At 35.5% G+C, this 19,589-nt stretch overlaps 1 protein-coding gene and 1 long non-coding RNA gene across 3 annotated transcripts in view; one reads left to right on the top strand and one right to left on the bottom strand.

Annotated features, from left to right (window-relative positions):
* LOC132112807 (uncharacterized) overlaps positions 1–12,649 on the top strand; it is a 34,067-nt gene extending 21,418 nt beyond the window's left edge. Inside the window, exon 3 of the long non-coding RNA XR_009425046.1 lies at positions 12,519–12,649. This is a non-coding gene — a long non-coding RNA (uncharacterized LOC132112807). The remainder of the gene's footprint in view (positions 1–12,518) is intronic.
* Positions 2,464–19,589, bottom strand: part of LOC132112806 (serine/threonine-protein kinase D1-like) — a 38,667-nt gene continuing 21,541 nt past the window's right edge. For both annotated transcript variants that reach the window (XM_059520479.1, XM_059520480.1), the window contains 17 exons: positions 16,917–17,048; positions 16,674–16,834; positions 16,402–16,425; positions 14,985–15,186; positions 13,288–13,365; positions 12,545–12,743; positions 11,963–12,086; positions 11,755–11,832; positions 11,249–11,534; positions 10,007–10,059; positions 9,525–9,597; positions 9,078–9,184; positions 7,677–7,838; positions 7,384–7,482; positions 6,447–6,714; positions 4,299–4,384; positions 2,464–3,448 (listed from right to left, as the gene is read on the bottom strand). In XM_059520479.1, coding sequence (XP_059376462.1) covers positions 3,230–3,448; positions 4,299–4,384; positions 6,447–6,714; positions 7,384–7,482; positions 7,677–7,838; positions 9,078–9,184; positions 9,525–9,597; positions 10,007–10,059; positions 11,249–11,534; positions 11,755–11,832; positions 11,963–12,086; positions 12,545–12,743; positions 13,288–13,365; positions 14,985–15,186; positions 16,402–16,425; positions 16,674–16,834; positions 16,917–17,048 — 2,351 coding nt within the window. In that variant the 3' untranslated portion in view covers positions 2,464–3,229. The remainder of the gene's footprint in view (positions 3,449–4,298; positions 4,385–6,446; positions 6,715–7,383; positions 7,483–7,676; positions 7,839–9,077; positions 9,185–9,524; positions 9,598–10,006; positions 10,060–11,248; positions 11,535–11,754; positions 11,833–11,962; positions 12,087–12,544; positions 12,744–13,287; positions 13,366–14,984; positions 15,187–16,401; positions 16,426–16,673; positions 16,835–16,916; positions 17,049–19,589) is intronic.

Raw genomic sequence — 19,589 nt, 5'->3', positions numbered from 1 at the left:
TAATCGGCAATTTATTATTATTATTATTTTATTTATTTATTTTTTTGCTCCGTCTGGTTTCCTTTTTGCTGCTTAACACGGAATCGGGGAAAATATTTGCGTGTTTTGTCTGACAGAACCAAATAATTCAGACGTGCGAAACTATTATATTTGTTTTCCTTTTGGTGAAATCGTCTGTGCCGGTAAAAACGGAGTTACTACGGCAAGAATCCTTTCAGGATATATCTCTCTCTCCTTTTTTTTTTTTTAAATATGCATTTGCAGAACATATGGTTACTCGCTGTCAAAGCTGTGATTCTTCATTTGCATACTAACTATTTTCCGAGTGCACATTCCCTAGAAAACATGTGCAACTCCAGCAGATAGGATACATAGATGAGAGGCAAAAAAAAAAAAAAAAACAAGACAAATGTGTTAATAAGATATCTACTAAGGCATAATTTAATACATTTATTGCTTTTATATTACTTGATTATTGCCCCTTCTAGCAGGAAATGCGAATAATGCATATTTTAACGCTGTTAATGTATTTGTTTCTTAACTGTTTTTATTGTTGAGAAATGAAAAGTTCTTCACTAGTTGTTTATTTTACAAGTAATAAAATCTCTTCCGAATGTGGGCATTCTGTTAGCTACACATTTTGAGACTTGTTCGTTTAATGTAGATTTAAAGTAAGACCTATTTTAAATGAATAATAGATACATTTATTTTCAACATTGTGAAAAAATATTTAGCTATCAGTATTGACTGTTTGATTAGATGAATGTATTGTATTTTATAAAATACTGATTCTACGAGGGATCTCACCCATATAATTGCCTAACTCTTTTTTTATTTTACACTATAGGTTTTTTATTCTGAATGTTGTCTTTAATCATTTTTTAATAGGCTACTTCACAATAGCCTAGCTTTTTTTTAAAATAACATTTTATTTAACGTTTGTTACCCAGGTTTTCAATCGAATTTCTTGTTTTTAAATGAGATATGACTCATAGCCTATACAGTACATTTTCCTTTTGGTCGTGTAACACCTGCACTGTTGGCTCTATTCTCCATCTATTGTGGGGAGGAGTTTGGATGAGAGAGAGAAAAAACAGACTCAAATCCTGCGTAACTCGATAGACAGCCCATCTGTAAGATTCTTCCCTTTCTTTCAGTCTGAGCTCGTCATCTCTTGTCCAGGAATAGGCCGATGGCGTTGTGTAAATGATTCATAAAGACCGACTGCTGTTTTAGAATGGAACGTTTTCTATTTAAACGGGCAAAAGTTAGAGAAATTGAAGAAAAACGCATTTTGCGTTTTCCTGACAAAATACGTTTGGAGACGAGCTGGATAGCCTGTATGTAGCCAATAGAAAATACAGCCTATATCAATGTGTAAAAGTAGGAATGAAAAAATAATAGAAATTAGAAAAAATGTTTAACGACATATAGCCTAGGTTAGGCTACTATAATGGCGTGCAAAATACGCAATAAGTAAGAATCTCTGTTTAAAACAAACAGTATTTAAAACAAACGAAGTGAATGAATGAATTAGGCTAATAAAATAATACAGTTAATTTGTACACTTCGTATGAGATTTAAGTGATAATACGGGGACTTAAAAAAAAAGATAGGACATATTTTTTAATGCCTGGGCCTATTTCTTTTTTTTTATAAAATGTTATAGCTTATATTTTTAGCTGTGCTGTCAATCATTAGGTGTTGTAATAATAGGCCTACTAGAATGTTTTTGACAGAAAAGAAACATGTGTAACTTGTTGTGGAAAATCATGGCACTAAAATAGGTCCATATACAAAACACACTATAGCCCACGGCGTATATTTCCTTCACAGCCTCGTTTTCAATCACGAAGAATTCTAACACAACTTTATTCTTTTTTTAAACACTCAAAATGTCCTTACGGATTAGCCTACAACTTCCCATACTAATAGCCTACTCATATTTGGTAAATAAGCCAAATCCATTACATTACTTGATTTTGGTCGTATTAATTTTGTCTGCCAATCTGTTTCTGTAGCCGTCTGTAAAATGTTGTATTAAGAAACATTTGTGGTGTCCCACCGTACCAACTTTCAGGCTTTAATGCTGCACAAGCATACAGCGCCATCTGTCGATGAGGAAGCACTCTTCCTGAGGCCAGACAGCAGATAACACCTTCTCGATTTGGCAATGAAGCAGCAGTCTGCCAAAAACACTAGCCCACAGTATATGATCTTTTTCAAGCACTATGACTTTATCACACACCTTTGGGCTCGTATCTTCCAAACTGCCATTCTGTGACTTGCATTCCAGCCCATAATTAGTATGTAACTAAAGAAATATTTTGTTAACATTTAATCAACCGTTTGGACAGAATTGCTGATATCAGTGTTACACTTCTTACCATCACTTAAAGAGAACACTGAAAACACACACTGAAAATCTTTTTATAAGCACATAATACTTTATGTTTACACAACCAGCTGTACTTTATTATTCCAACATCTCTGAAGAAAGCAAAAGCAAAAAAAAAAAACCTTTCCAGTCCACAGGCAGTGTTGTTTTGCTGTCTTACACTTGCACAGATTACTAACATAACCAACCGCCAAAGTACCACACACACAGAGAAACACACACGCTACATTCATGAGCACAACATCACAAAACCACAAAAGCTATAAATGCTCTCCACTATACATTTTTTCAAGTAATCATCAATTGAACAGGTCACCACAAAACCTTTGTGGTGGTATTTCTTAGCAGAATAATTTAGTTAATAAAAGACTTTTTAAGTTAATTTTATAACATGTTTCTTATATATTATGACTTCTTTTGTGAGTTAAACAAATACTGCTGATACACTGTTTTCAACAATGTAATGGCAAAAATAACAATACTAATACATAATTTTATTCTAAGACTATGCTCCGAAGTCCTTAAGAACAAAAGGAGCCTGTAAGTTATGTTTGTTCATAGTAGTTTAAGTGCAGTTTTGTTAGAAAAAATGTTTCATACAGTATATTTGGGTATGATTGTATTTCTGTGTATGGCTAGATTGGCTTTTGTGGCTTAGGCACTGTGTGTATAATGAAATTTGTGCTTGATCTGTAGTGTACTGTTAAATGAAATTGTGCAACACTTTTGTTAGGATTTGTCAAGGCATTTACAGTTGGCTAAAGTGGTGATGTTATAGTATACAGTTGGCTTGAGTTCCTTCGTTGTGCCCTTAAAGGGCCAGGCAGCAATTTACAGAACACTGACTCTGTCGCTGAGCATGCCCATCACAAAATCATCAGACTCCGCCTCTTCACGGACATCGGCATGAGGGTTGATTAAGTGGGCTGGGTACTGAAGGCCATTTTGTTCTGCAAAATGCTCCCAGCGCAAATCATCGCTTTCGTGGGTGATATATCGCTCCAGCATTTTGCACTCCAAAGTCCGCAGGTCCAGCCACATCTGGTAGTCCTGTCATAAAGATATAACTTTAGAGATCAAAAACGTTCCACATTGTTACATAAATAAATAAAACACTTTCTATCTGTCTATACTTTCAGACTGCTGGACATTTTCCTGACTATTTTTTCCATGTTTTAATAATTTTACAAATGTGTAATTACAGATATATTTAAATAGAAGTTTCAACATAAATGACATTATCAGTATATTTTATTTGAGCATAAATGCTTGTTAGTACATTCAACAGTACTCTTTAATCATGGTTCAAAGACAATAGAAGTAATTAGGATATTGCATATAAAGATGTACTGAAGTCCTAGAACACTTTGAAGTCTGACTGAAGAAAAATAGAATAAACTTTCATTTGCTATTAACATGGCTTTAAGTGTCTGAAAACATTACATCCAGTTCTCTGTTGTTTGTTTCTTTGTTTTTCAAAGGTTAATTTAAAAGTGTAAAAATAGAGTAGAAATGAAAGAAATTATTGCGACAAGATAAATGGGTGAAAGCAAAGATGTACCATGAAGAAAAAATTACAGCACATGAACTGCAGTAAAATATTTTTCTAGTTATGTTATTGTCATAAAAATTCTAAACATCTTTTGCACGTTTCCTAAAATAATGTGTGATGTCTCTGCTATGTCTCTGCATGTAAGAAATCATAAATTAAGATGACCAGTCATTGGCATTGAAGGGTTATTCTCGCCTTGTTAAGACGTTAATATTCTCTTACACAGACATGGAGGGTAATTGTGCCCCTGTTTCAGTTGCCTAATATGACTGGGGGCAAACAAAGTTTTTTGTGTGCATATCATAGCCTTTTTTTATGCAGGGCATATAAACGTCATTATCTTCTAACCTGTAACCAGGGATGGCTGAGAGACTTGTCCACGCTGTAGCGCTTCCTCATTTTGACTTGCAGCAGGTTATTAATGAGGTCAATTGCTGTAACAACAAAACAGGTTGTCAGTGATCAGCCTGTGGTGGAAAACCTGAAGAATTTTGTGTCCAATGGGATAATGAGCAAAACCAACATCATGTTAACATTATTTCAGGGGTCACAAATTTCAGAGACACTCCAAAGTTTCTTAATCTTGAGGCCTCTGTGCTTTAGTCTAAGGGATCGTTTGGCATTATCCACATGAATGGGTCGTAACAAAAATTGAGCACGCTCTCACCAATCTCTTTTCTTAACCTGTGCCCTCTCTTCTCTTCATCTTTTCTTTTCCCTTTCCTTCTCTTTCACCTCTCTCTCTCACACATCTACACAGTTTACCATTAGCTTCGTAGACGGGTAGTCATTTAATATTACTGCACTACACTTTTTTTTAATAATAATAATTTGGAAAAACATTTTACATTTTGTCAAAATTTTTTCAAGTATTTATTATTACATTATAATGAAAAATACTTTTACAGAGAAAATCCCAAAATATAAATTCTGTGTATTTACCATTGCAAATGCATTTAAATGCATTGCAATAAAAAAAACTAATATAAATTAATTTGTTCTCAAATTTCTTAATATGTTTTGCAACTTGTTTTAGGAAGCAGATACTCTTTGTTATGGCACTTAAATATTTTCACTTCACAGTAAACAGGAACAAATTCAATTAAAAGAGTTTTAAAAACAAAGTAATTATTAAAATGGCCATACTTGATACAAACCAAACTATATAAATAAATAAAAATCTATGTGAATAATTTGTTCCAATTGCCTGTGTTCTTAAGTAAGTAAAGTGTGGTCTCCAGTTCTCTTGCTATTTTAATGAGGAAGAAGGAGGGCATTAGTGAATAAACAGGGTCAAAGGTGAGGGCATCAAAAATCTGGTTAAGTTAATGAGATGAGGTCAGTTCCAGTCATACAGATTGCATATGACTTAAAGGTAAATATTACCTATCGTAGACCTCAATTCAAGCCTCAAGTTTGAATTAACACTGACCGTATCTTCCTAGATCATGAACCGTAAGCTATGCAGAAATGATTTGGGTGAGCTGAGGTCACCTATGTGTACAGTCACAGGGCGGTGATAATTAGAGCTTCAGTAGGAACATCAAGCTGAAGTATGACTTCAAAATAGAGTTTAACGTCACATAACTAGGTGCATATCAGTAGCAGGCTGGCTAGAAATAGCATTTCTTGTGCAATGAGGTCATCATTGTACATTAGCTAATGGAAGTTAATTCGTAATAACTAGTCTAATAAGGTTATTCACATACAGCTGGCCATGCAAGGTTAGATTTGCAAAATAGCTCTGTTTCTGGATTAACGCTTACATTTTGAGTATTAACACAGTTTCCAGCTTAGAGAGGTTAATACAGCTTCTGACTTCTGGTTTAAATCATTATTTCAGTATTTCACAACCTTTTCAGTGTATTTACTACAAAATCTGATTGGAGACAAAATGTTTTGTTGTTAAAGGGATAGTTTGCCTTAAAAACAAATATTTATTACTTCAGCAAAACATGTATTTGATTCTTCTGTGGAAAACAAAAGATGATATATTTGAAAAGGTTTCAAATTTTCTTGTCTATTATAATTAAAGTCAAGGGGTCAACCAATTATCGGTACCGATATTAAGCTTATTTTTTTTGGTTATCAATATCGACTATTTTCAAAACCAATTTGCAGATAAAATCTTTAAAGGTATTTAAAGAAAGCCCTTGTTATTCTTAATTTTACACCAGTTTTTACACCAGACATATATATCGGTTCAAAATATCGGTGATCTGTCTACTTGAAAGACAAGTATTGGCAACGGCCTTGAAGAATGCATATCGGCCGACCCTTACATTGGACCCTAATGACTTGCTTGGACAAAAAACACTGAGAAGCTTCCACAGAAAATCAGAAACTTATACAGGTTTTGAATGGCATGAGGTTGACTGAATAATGAAGGAATTTTCATTTTCAGAGTGAGCAATACCTTGAAACACAACTTTACCTTCTCCATTCCATATTCATTGAAGGTTGTGGCACATGCTATCCATCCTCCCCAAAACTTACCCTCTGGGGTGACTGTTTTCCAGGGGTTTGGCGGGTACATGAAAGCAGCGTTCTGGATTTGGTCATGAATGTCTTCATCCTCATTAAATGGGAAGGTTCCACTGAGACTGACATAGACGATGACACCCACTGACCACATGTCTAGCGAACGGTTGTAGCCCTTGTTCCGAAGCACCTCCGGGGCAAGGTACGCCGGGGTGCCCACCACCGAACGCCTAAAAGACTTCTCACCAATAATACGTGCAAAACCAAAATCACACAGCTTCACCTGCAAGACAAACCGCCGAATAATGAGCTTCACAATAAGCAGACACTAGGAGGAATTGGCTATTTTACTCGACTAGGAATGAAATGCACAAAAGACCAAAAAAATAACATCCTTTTGTTCTCGCGCTAGCTTTTAACACCACAGACGCCGTAATGATCAGTTGTCACAGTCTGAACGAAAGTCAAGTGAAATTATCACCCAGTTGGATGTGGTTACAGTGTATCTCCTGCTGATCTACACTTTCCACCTTTGAAACATTTGCGCACAGAAACAAGCACCTGAGGACACAAGAATCGAGCTCAGACATTGACAGCTCTAGTTCTGCTTCCACCTTTGCCAAATATTTGTAAATGACACACAGTGATTTGTTTAGTATTCTTCCAAAAATGTTTGCCTGCGCTCAAACAGTGAGTCATCTTTCTGCTTGAGAGCTTCCAGAGACAAGCTCGTGCAGCAGACAGAAGAAACAATGGGAGGGTAATTTAGAAATCTTTCATTAGAATGTAGAGACACACACAACCCTGTGCCTCAAACGCTATAATTACCATCTTTTATTCTTGCACATTTACAAAAACAGATCCATTTATGTTAATTTCGGTGTGGCCTCACTTCATTCAGATATTTCCTTTCTTTTGTTGTTACTTCTCGTTCCGTTCGGATTTTACTCACTTGTGGAAAAGAGTCAGCGGAGGCTAACAAAACATTCTCAGGTTTGAGGTCACAGTGAACAATGTTTTTGAAGTGAAGGTGGCGGAGAGCGATGAGAATCTAGGAAAAGAGTGGAACGTTGTTATTATTATAATGTGATATAAAACATAAAACATCATAAATATAAAATGCAAAAGCAAAAGTCCAGCTTTACCATTTATTTTCGCTTTAAATATTTATATGGGATTGTGTGTACGGATTCTGCCATTGTTATGCTGGAGTCAAGAGTGTGCGAAACTGCCTGTGAGACGTACCTGCGTAACAAGAAACTTGGTGATGCGTTCTGGCAGCCTCCCCTTCTCACTTGACAGTATCATCTCCAACATGTCGCCATGGAGCTTTTCCATGACAACAAAGACACGCTCTGGTGTCTCAAACATGCACTCAAGGTTGACGATGCCGGGATGGTGGAGGTTCTAAATAAGACAAATGTGACATCTGAATTAACATCTATATGAATTATAACAATTCCAAAAATGTCAATACTGTAATATTTACAAGTAAAAGAAATTATGGACAAATATAGATTTAATATGCACCAATAATAATAATAATAATAATAATATATATTTATTATTACTAAAATAAATAAATATTCTATTTCTATTCTTCTATTTGTATATGTTTAGAATGATTTTATACTACAGTATGCTTTTAAAATTTTTGAGATCAGTAAGATTTGTTTTTTTAAAGAGGTCTTTCATGCTCATCAAGGCTGCATTTGTTTAATCAAATATACAGAGAAAAAACTGCAATATTAGGAAATATTATATCAATTTAATAGCAGAAAAATAGCAGTTTTCTATTTTAAAAATGTATTTATTCCTGTGATCAAAGCTGAATTTTCAGCAGCCATTACTTCAGTCTTCAGTGTCACGTGATCTTTCAGAAATCATTATAATATTCTGATTTAATACTCAATCAGCATATTAGTTATTATCAGCATTGTAATATTTTTTGGAACCTGTGGCACATTTTTTCAGGATTAATTGATAAATAAAGTAAAAAAAAAAAACAGAATTTATTACAAATATTTTTTTCTAACATTATTCGTTTTTACTATCCCTTTTTATTACTTTATAACATCCTTGCTGAATAAAAATATTAATTTCTTTTCAATTCATTCTTAATTTTTTCAGACTTTTGAACGGTAGTGTATTAGCTTTCTATTTTGAATAAATGCTGTTGTTTTGAACTTTTTATTGTTCAAAGAATCCTAAAAAAAACCTATCACAGGTTATAAAAAAATATTAAGCGGCAAAACTATTTCCAACATTGATTATAAATCAGCATATTAGAACGATTTCTCAAGGGTCATAAGACACTGAAAACTCGAGTAATGATGCTGAAAATTCAGCTTAGCATCACAGGAATAAATTATATTTTTTAAAATATATTAAAATATAAATCCATCTGTATTACAGTTTTTTCCCCTTTATTTTTGTTCAAATAAATACACCCTTAATGAGCATAAGAGACACTGCCATTCAGAACTTTTGAATGGCAGTGTATGTATATAATTCCAATAAATCCATAATCTTATACTTGTGTGTGTGTGTGTATGTGTGTGTGTGTGTGTGTGTGTTTGTGTATTAACTATACTTGTCCAATAAATTTAGCAGTTTTTGTATTGTGTTTCTTGTTTGAGTTTTTACCTGGAGAATGGCAACTTCATTACGCAGCTGACTTTCCTGCTTGGTGGGAAATCGCAGCTTATCTATGATCTTGATGGCAACATCCCTGCCGGTTTTCCTATGTTTCCCTGCGTTATATCAGAAAGGAAGATCTATATTGTGGTGTGAATTTTTTCATTAATTTAATGTGTGTAGGGTTATATTTAAATGTGTATTTACTGTACTCATTTTACTACATACAATTTCTTATAACTATATTTAAATCTCAAAATATTAAAAGAATTTTATTTACACATTAAAATATTAAGTATAGTACATTTTAATACTGAGTATATTAAGTACAGTAAATGTAAATATTTAAATACAGTAAAATACACATTCTCTTTACTTTTAATACGCAGATTCCAGAACATTACCTCACCGGGTGCTCATGTCAGAAAACTCCCTGTAAATAGACTGGTACATTACCTCCATAGACAATGCCAAATTGCCCAGAGCCAAGTACTTCATCAGGGAAAATCTGATACACTGTGCTAATATCCTGTAAAAAAAAAAAAAAAAAAAAACGGAATCAAAATGTAAGTGTATGTGCCAAAATGGGCTGTTCCCAGAGCTCAGGAGCACTGCTTGATACATCAGATTTCTTCTGATCTAGTCTTTTTTTATTTTGTACTGTAACAATGGCTGAATTCAGACCAGTAGCCTAAAGAGCTATTTCCACATCTCACTAGGACTGTGTCAGAAAGACTCGAGTAACCATGGCAACCCCATGGCCGAGCAGGTAATCAAAATAATCTCCAATAGAGGCATTGTGTTTATATCACACTGGAACTCAAGGTTGCAGGTATAGGCAAGCCGACGGGAACACTGAGCTCTTGCACATGGATACAAAGCACGATGCAGAAAGAATATAAGATATATGTGTGTCTCAAATATAAAAAAAAGCTTACCACATTCTCCTGGATCTGGCAGTTGGATACAGAGATGCTAATGGAGACATCTTCTGTAGGTATAAAACCAAACAAACAAACTCATTAACGTATGTTTCTTTTGTATTGAATGCCATATCCTCAGATTTACACCTTTACTAATTTAATCTACCAGAACAAGAAATACATGACAATACATATCACATTACAAACTTTTCTCAAAATCATATCAAAGAAAATTTTAAAACCAAATTATCAATTTAACCAGCACAATACTGTACTGAGGTGGCTGAGGAGTTAAAGAAAACATATAATATAACATAAAGATATAAGTATATAGATAAAAAAAAGAAGTTAAAGAACTAAAATTATATCTAAAATAATAAAAATGACAAAAGTATTTTGAAAAATTAATAAAATTACATTTAAAACTGAAAATATTAAAATAAAGTTTAATTCAAAATATGATTTAATGCCATAATAGTACATAAATAATACTAAAATAACATATATATATATATATATATTTATATATACATATATATATATATATATATTTATATATACATACATATATATATATATATATTTATATATATATATATACATACACACATGCATACATACATACAGTACACATATTTGCAAATTAAATTTAAAATTTAAATTACATTTATGCTTTTAGCAGACGCTTTTATCCAAAGCGACTTACAGTGCATTCAGGCTATCAATTTTTACCTAGCAAATACCTATAAATTATTTTATTTTTGTCAAATTGATCAACATAAAAACATTCAAGGTGCTCATTTTCTTATTGCATATAATACATGGCCATTAATAATGTGTTCTCCAAATTATCTGGATGTGATATACATATCATTTATCACAAAAGCCTGTGTCCAAATACTTTCCTACTAAAATTTGCCGAAAGCAATTCATGAAAATATGCAACATGAAACAGTAGGCATAAAATGGCCAAAGTAAAGTGGACACTTTCTCAGATCTGCGGTGCATTTGATATTGCATGTCTGATATGGTAATGCCAGACATAGTATGTACGAATTGCATTCATGCTACACACCTGCATATGCATAGAACGCACTTGAATCATGATCAATAAGGTATTTATCAAATGCTGAATATATTTGTACACAATGTAACATTACAACTGCACTGTGTTTCTGGATTTGTTGTGTTTTCCCCCCAGAAACATTCTAAGGGTCTTTGCATGAGCCCCTAAATGTTTCACCATGAAGTTCATACTGTGGTAGCTGTGATGGCCGCCGTGAGATATGCCCTTGGCGATGACAGGCATAAGTGCATGCTGGATGGCCATCTCCCACATGCGGGCCACGTCCTGTCCCACACCGCTTACAAGCACGCTGCTTCCGTAGCCCAGCGTTCCCCCTTCGGCTCGAGCCAGGTTCTCTCCCACATAGTACACCAGAGATGCTGTGGCAATCTCAAAGCAATGTGGGTTGGCACCCTCAGGCAGAAGGTTGAATGTTTTCGCTGGTTCCAGAGACAGCACCTCGGATAGAGGAATTTCCTGTTGGAGAAGGTTAAGAGGTCTTATCTGAAAGCTGAAACCTCAATGGTATTGCAGAGACATGCGTGTGGATCTGATGTGTGCGGTGATCCATGAAACCTATCAAGACAAACTATCAGCATTATCAAAGGAAATGATGAAAGCCCTCTAGATACTTCCTAGATTCATTTGTTAATGCGCGTTTCAAGTGTCAGACTTTATTTTTTTTACTTGAAGTTACCTTGTAGTATTTGCTCCCAGAGTCATTCTGGAACAGGGTAATACACTTGCTGTCAAGTCGCCAGTAATGCCTTTTACGCTTGTGTGAAAAAAAAAGAGAGGAAAAAACAACAACAGTTAAAAGAGATGATCATGAACAGTCAGAAAAGATCTCTTTGTAATTCACCTATTCATTTATAAGGTTTAGAATGGAAACCCAGGGCACTTACCAATGTGTCTTTGCTGTTGAAATGCACAAGCCAGCCTTCTTTCATGACACTGCTGCTTTTCCTTTTGGTGTGTTTGATAGACTGAACCACCCGCATAAGTGGGATGTTGTTGCTGGTGGAAGGGCTTACAAACATGGTGACATGTCAAAACCTTCTAGAACATGTCAATTGCAGGTCAAAAACTATTTTATAGCAATAGAATACTCATACTGTTTTGTTCCTTTTTTATTTTGTACTTGACCTCAAACAGACAAACATCGACAACATGTTTTAACCACTTCAGCTGTTATTTTGATTTTTTGAGAATTAGGCATATGCAATATTGGACCCACCGGTGGGTCCCCAGAGTTGATGTGGTTAACTCAAATTGTTACCTAGAACACAGCCAAACTAATAGTAAATTCAGTTATGAATGGTATTTTCCCTGTCTTGGTGTGTTGTCCTTAATATTAAGTATTTTTTATTTTATATAATGTCCACTTTACTATAATAGCAACACTCGATAATGTATTTTTGGATGAATGTCAACTATTTGTATTGTTGGTTTTGTTTATAGTGCTTCTAGAGGTAATGAGGAGCTACCTGATGATTCTGTTGGATTCATCTGGGTCTTGGTCTTGGAAATCTCCAAGCTCACCATGTCCGGCTTCCAGAAGAGCAGCGGAGTCTCCCACCAGAGACTCTTCCATGTCATCGATAAGTGGACTGTGTCTGTCCCCGTCATGATCATCACAACCCTCCTCCATGACCGCATCTGATTCAGCACCGGGGCTCAACAGATCTGAGAGCCATTAGAAAAAAAGGATTGGAGCCAAAAGGAATGCAAACCAAGACAAAGTAAGTCACGTGATGTACAATGTGTGTTAAAAAAGCTGTCAGTTTAACACCACCAACCATAGAAAGCAGAACATGAAACTGAGCGGTTTCACATTTCCATTTAGAAAAGTACTGTTAATAATATCATATTATAATATAAATAGGGAATATTATAACAGAGCAGTTATATCATTATGCTCTTTAGCCTTTGCATAAGATTTTATGCTTACTGTTAATGTACAGAAATTCAGTCCATTTTTATTGCTCTGGTATTATAACAAATAATCAATTATTGAAAATATCAGTTTTAGCTTAACTGTTGTAAGTGATATAAACAAACAGATTTAGTCGTACAACATTACCCCAGTTTTTTCATCTGATCACATTATGCTACAAATGAAGAATGATGTTCACATGGCATTTAATGTTCAGTCGAATAAATGTTGTTTTTGTCGTCAGATTGCAGTGTTGATAACTGAATCGCATGGAGATGCTAAAGTTAGACTTGCCTCCGTTTCTTGACACCTCTCCGAGGCAGTTGTTTGGCACTTTAGGTGCACATCGTTTATGGCAGTTGAATTTGCAATCTGAGACAGTGTGAGGGGAAAGGGAGTAGAGAAGAATGACAGAGCGACAGAGAGAGGGAGAAAGAGTTAAAGGGAGGAGTGAGGGAGAGAGTTTGCTACCAATCTGGCACATAAACATATGAGTTCCTGTTGTGCTGGTGGCTGACAGGCTGAGACCTCGCACATTGAACACATGAACATTAAAGCTGTTTGTAACAGCCCAGCCAACTGCACTCTTTACTGCTTGGCACATGGCATATATTTCTCTTACCCAAACACATCGTATATATAAAAAGCAGCTGTTGTGTCATTTTATATTTGTGCTCTGTTCTAGATGACACAAAAGGATCAACAAATTCTGTGATCTGTTACACTGATAGTTGCGGTGTTATCAGAACATAGGACCTGTAAAGCAAGCATCAATACACTGTATATTGGCACCTAATGTTCTAAGAATAGACTGTTTTGAAAAAATAGTATACTATGCATACTATTTTTATAGTGTTTACTATGTACTACTGTGCAGCAGATTTCATTTATGCACAGAATACTGCATTTAAGCTACAAAACCATATCACACTGTGCTAAGTGCTGCCTCCCACAATGCAATGCATTTAATTTGCATTAAACTAGCAGAGGACCCTTTTCAGATTTCCAGGGTTCCCAGAAGCATTGTCATATTTGGGATCATTTCTACAGAGATGAACAGAAACTACATACTGCATTTCCATTTGATTCCCATAAAAAATAAATAAATAATAATAATAATAAAAAAAACAAAAACATGATAACTTTTTATATCCTTGCAAAACAGGAAAAAAATATGAAGAGATTGTATTAGAAATGCTCGTGCAGCAGCATTAACTTGTTTTCTGTAATTTATTGCCAAGGTAATATAACACAAGTTATAGTGTTATAAATGTACAATATATGTGACATCAGTTTGTGAAAAGGCTTTATTTCAACCAAGATTTATAGCATATTCATTGCAACTGATTATTTAACCATAGCGCCAAATAAATGTTTTACACAAAGCTGGATTAAAAATTCATGGAAAGCAACCTATTTATTTACAGCATGCATTAAATTAAAAACTGAACATGTGCCGATATTTGCACACACAAATACTATTATTATATGTTATACTATTTCATTTGTTTTTAAAAAATTGTTGTAGGAATCAATATTCTGTGCAGTATGCTAATATTCCATTTTGAGCAAAGACCTACTGTGTCATTATCTGTCTAACACAGTACATCATTCATATAATAATAGCAAAACATCATATCTGCTGGAGAAATTATAGCCAATATTATATTAAACACATTTGTGTACTTATCGTAATTTGTGTAATTAGTTTAAATGGATTGTGAATAAACTGCAATGGTTTCTGGACAAAGTAATGATTCACAGCAATTAGTAATCATTCTGCAATGGCAGCTCAGATGAGTTAATACAGTTTTATTGCAGAGAATCAGTACTACACGGAAACATCGGGATCAGAAGGGAATTTAGACAAGGCACATTATTATGCGAAGCAATAAGATACTAAAACAATTACTGTATGACAATAAAGCGTAATATTTTCAAGAGGATCATTCTACAACCATGGCTTCGAAATATTGAAGATAAGCTTGTACCTTTGCACTGTAGTCCCTGACGGAAGAGGCCCTTGAGGAGCTTCTTGCAGTGCTGGCAAACGGTGGGGCGTGTGTAGGAATGAATGACAAATGTGTGTGGCACCTTCACTTTAGACAGCAGGATCTTGTCTAACTCTATGGGCCGACCTATATAGGAGTTGGAACGGCCTCTTCCAGGAAAGATGTCTGATGGTGCTTTTTGCTGTAAACAAATAATGTAGTGTACTGTGATGCATAGAACATCAACACAACACAAGGGCTATGTTACAGGTTTAACTGTGTATTCAAGACTTTGGTATTTTTAATACATCAGGTCAGTGTAAACTGTTGTATTAAACTGGGGCAAGCTGTGACACTGAGAAGAATTTAGATAATGTAATTAATGACAATGTTGTTTGTCAAACCAATTGTTCTATATGTTTGTGCACATCATTTTCCATATTTGCTGAAAAGCTTAATAAACAGGTTGTTTAATGGCAGGTTCCACTGTGACAAGGTGACAACTGGGGCATGTTGTCACAAAACAGGTTTTTGGAAGTTTGAATGTTCAATAGATTTTAGCCAAGGCTTATGTATTTATACAGAAATTATATTCCAAAAATAAACCCACCCTGAGAAATATTCACTGGAGTAAAGTGTGTGACAACTAAGCTGTTCGATTAAAAAAAAAAGTTTTTGGATGAAACCTGTGGCTGTGCTTTTTTGGCAGTCATTAAATTTTGCACATGTTAAACAACTATTATAAAAAGCAAATTAAAAGCATTCATTTGTCACACAAGCTCACAGGTACTAACCCGAGCGAAGTCAGCCCTCGATTAGGTGAACAAAAAGCACAAGGGCTCTACGAGGTTCATGCTGAGGGAGATTGTTGTATATGCTGAGCTTTGATGAATTTGCATCAACTCAGAACAACAACTTTCTCATCAAGCTGATCTTTAATGTGCTGCTGATTGGCAAAGATGCAGATGTCTTACCACCTGTTGTGAATAGATCTGATATCATGCAGGTGTGCATAATCAACTATTCAATGTGCTCTAAAGAAAGAAATTGATCAATAGCTTCCTGTTGCCATGTTGTACACTTCACCAAAGGCCTTAAGTAGATCCACGTGGACAGTAAGGCAGCGCTAAAGTACAGATGCAGTTCATTTGCTGTAACCTGTCTAGGTGTAGGGAACAGATTAGAGAGCAGTTGACAGATGTTTGATTCTACCGTCAACAGCCGATTAACAGCTTTCTTCAAACAAACATGTGTACCACAACATTTCTAGTGTCATGTTAAAATGCCTTAACCTCTTGAAGAAAATAACTCTATATAAAGGTTTACTTTTACATTTTGTCATATCGCATAAAATGGGGTGTATGACAGATGAAATATCACAAGGCGGTTAGTTAAAGCTGAATTAGTTAGTGCCTACCTCCATGCTAGGACTCACAGGAGACTGGGCAGGAATGAAGGGATGTGTGGGGAGAGATAGAGAGAGACGGAGAATGAGTAGTGTTAATACACAGGACAAGCATCCAGCACTAGAACAAACAGGGACCAAATCTATGATCTGATTATTAGGACAATTTGTAAGATTCATTTGATTTGTATTTTACATTTGAACATTTATTCTATGTTGTAACTGAGGAAGAAGGGAGCATTTGATGCAGCATGCTGTGGATCTTATTATGTCATCAAACTCACCAGTAAAGCTTCATCAGAGGTGCTGGGAGACGGGTCAGCAGACACAGAGCGAGTGTTGGTCAGGCCGGTGAGGGACACGTTAGATAGTCGTCGTTTACGGATGCCGCTGCAGTTGTTTGGGATTTTAAAGGCACACCGTTTGTGGTAGTTCAGCCCGCAGCCTAGTGCAAAGAAAGTGACAAAGAACAATCACACGGTGGTCTGTTTCTACTGCTGACAGAAGAGGAATGTTTAGAAATGTACCTTCACACTTAAGCCCCTGCCTCACTAAACCCCACAGCATCTCTCCACAGTGATCGCAGAACGCTGGAGCTCGATATGAGTGAACGAACAGAGAGTGAGGTCTGATCTGAAAATCCTCCACTGTAGCTGAGGCTGGAAGTTGGAAACAACACACACAAAAGCGAAATGTAACTTCCAGCTTACCGAATACAGTGTCTTTCTCCTTAGAGCAACACTGTGTTATATCCATCAATCTGTGATCAAGTACATTTCCATGTCCCCATCATATAATATGCTGTAATACACAGTTCATAATACGCTAGTTTTAATTTATCACAGTTATGCGAATGTAAGTAATTCACTTCTTTTGTTTCGTAATGGATGTTGTTATTTTTCAACTTTCATATTATTCCTGGCCCAAATCAAAATGTTTGTAACATATCATTATTTGTGGGAAATTTGTTTTAATTGGCATTCATTTAATATGTTTTCCTGTGTCCCCCAGTTTCACTACTCTCACCCCGTTAGCGTTTTCTAAAAATCCAGTTCCTTAATCACCAGAAGGTGAAATCAGCACATTATACTCTCAGAAAAAAAAGTGCAAAGTTGTTTTGTATACAAATACAAAGCTAAAAAGTACATCTTATTTACCCCTAAATACTGGTAACTTAAAGGTACGTACAGTATTCATACCTTTTGAAAGGGGACTGCCCTAGTGACATTTCTGTAGCTCGTGTAACAATGGATTTGATGAAATCTGATGTTTTGTGGAATTAGCTGGTTTGCTGCACTTTAAAACATTCCTCCCTTTTTTTTTAAATTACACAAAATCAAAAGATAGTTAAATAACTATAAAATTAACCAAAGATTAAATTAGGTTGACACCCTCATGTAAGTTAATTCTCAGTTCTAAATTGGGCTCTCTATTTCCACCCTGTATGGCACCCAGCTAATAAGCAAATAATCATGCTGTAATTAATAATGTGCCTGAGCTTGACCACAGCATATTCCAGTGCTGTACACTTTCATAGAAATGTGTACTTAAATTACAAAACTAGTGTACTTTTTACTGAATAAAAGGAAGGAGCCATGTGTCGTGCTCTAGAGCACAATAATAGTAGAGTAAATATTATATTAAAAATGTATTACAATTATTTATGGGGAGAACCATCATTAGTGTTAAAAGAAGCTTGAAAGAGAGGTTTGAGACACATTTAAGTAACATACTTATTCATAATACCCATGTCACTTTACCCCCAACAGCATGTGGGCTTTTAATCTTTTCACTTATTTGAACAGTTACTGAATAACTTTCTGACATTCAACCAAACTGAAAATCGGAGTCTTTTGTCTCTTAATATGTGATCGTTTCTCATTAGCTGCGTAACTCTGCAACATTTGATGATCCATGACTCACTTCACTTTATCAACCACAATTATACCTCACAATGACAACATTAAAATTGATCAAATTACCTCAGATTTGATCTTTTTCATTTATTCTCAGCTAACTGTCCTGATATTTGCAATTAACGTGATCTGTGAGGTTTTTTTCCCCCAAGGTGCTTTGATAAAACTGCATCTGCTAAAAACATCAATGTAAATCCATGGTAATTCATTAAAGGATATGCAGCACCTGATGAGAGACATCAAGATTTGACAACCTTAAACTCTGAAACATCTGTTATTTGTGCAAAACTGTGTTTGTTCAAGTGAAGTGAGTCATAGATCATCCCAAGCACTTAATTTACAATCTACAACTTAAAATCATAATTAAAGTTGTTTTCCCATAACAACTCGCATAAATAACCACATTTTATGTTTGCATTATTTGGACTTTCGACTTCATGAGGGAATTTGCTTCGCTCTTAATCCCAGCAGCACTGAGTAAACATGTCATGATTAAAAAGGCAAACAAATGTTGCAAAGGGAGTTATGTCTTTCTTTTATGAACCGTCCTCTTTCGAGCTCCCACAAGGCATGTGTATCTTTGGGGTACAGATGGATGAGAGGGTGGGCCAAATCCAATCTATCAATGGCCAGTCTGGCACTCTTTTCCCATCTCCACAGAACTGCCACAAGGCCTGGGCAGCAGGCTCTCTGGCCTTGCCTAATTCTAATCAGATGGGCAGACCGTGTGTTTGTCAGGGTTAATGGGCTAGAGACGGTGGTCCCTTTAGAGGGGCCTTTGGTCAAGCACTAATTAATTAAGCACTCATTGTTCGAGAGTCTTAAAATACAACAAAGAAGCCGATTAAGAGCTGCATGACATCTCTGTACCACATATTTCACTTCGAAGCATGACCTCTAAAAATAATACTCCATGCAGCACAGCAAAATCTTACTGAACAGAACGAATTCCTGTTATACGACGAATTTTAATTGCCATCCAAACTCTTCCAAACAAATCCAGCTTTATTTATATTTGCAAATTGTACTATGAAAGGGAAGCTTTTGGGGTGGTTGGAGTGTTTTGATTGGCTCTTGTTGGCTGCATGTTGACAGGACCAATAGCTGCTGAGTGGCGAGCGCAGCGGGAGAACTGCCTGCCTCAACACGCGCATGTTGCCTCCTCTCCAACATGGCTTCCCCTAGTACGCTCAAGTAGAATACATTCTGATTAGCCATTCTGCAGCTAAATTACCTCAATTCATTCAAATTATTGTTTTGCCTTTTGTTTAAAGGCCAAGATAT

Source organism: Carassius carassius, chromosome 32, assembly GCF_963082965.1.
Source record: "Carassius carassius chromosome 32, fCarCar2.1, whole genome shotgun sequence".
Classification (NCBI taxonomy): Eukaryota; Metazoa; Chordata; class Actinopteri; order Cypriniformes; family Cyprinidae; genus Carassius; species Carassius carassius.
The sequence above is the reverse complement of the archived record's forward strand: the minus strand, read 5'-3'. Positions and strand labels throughout refer to the sequence as shown.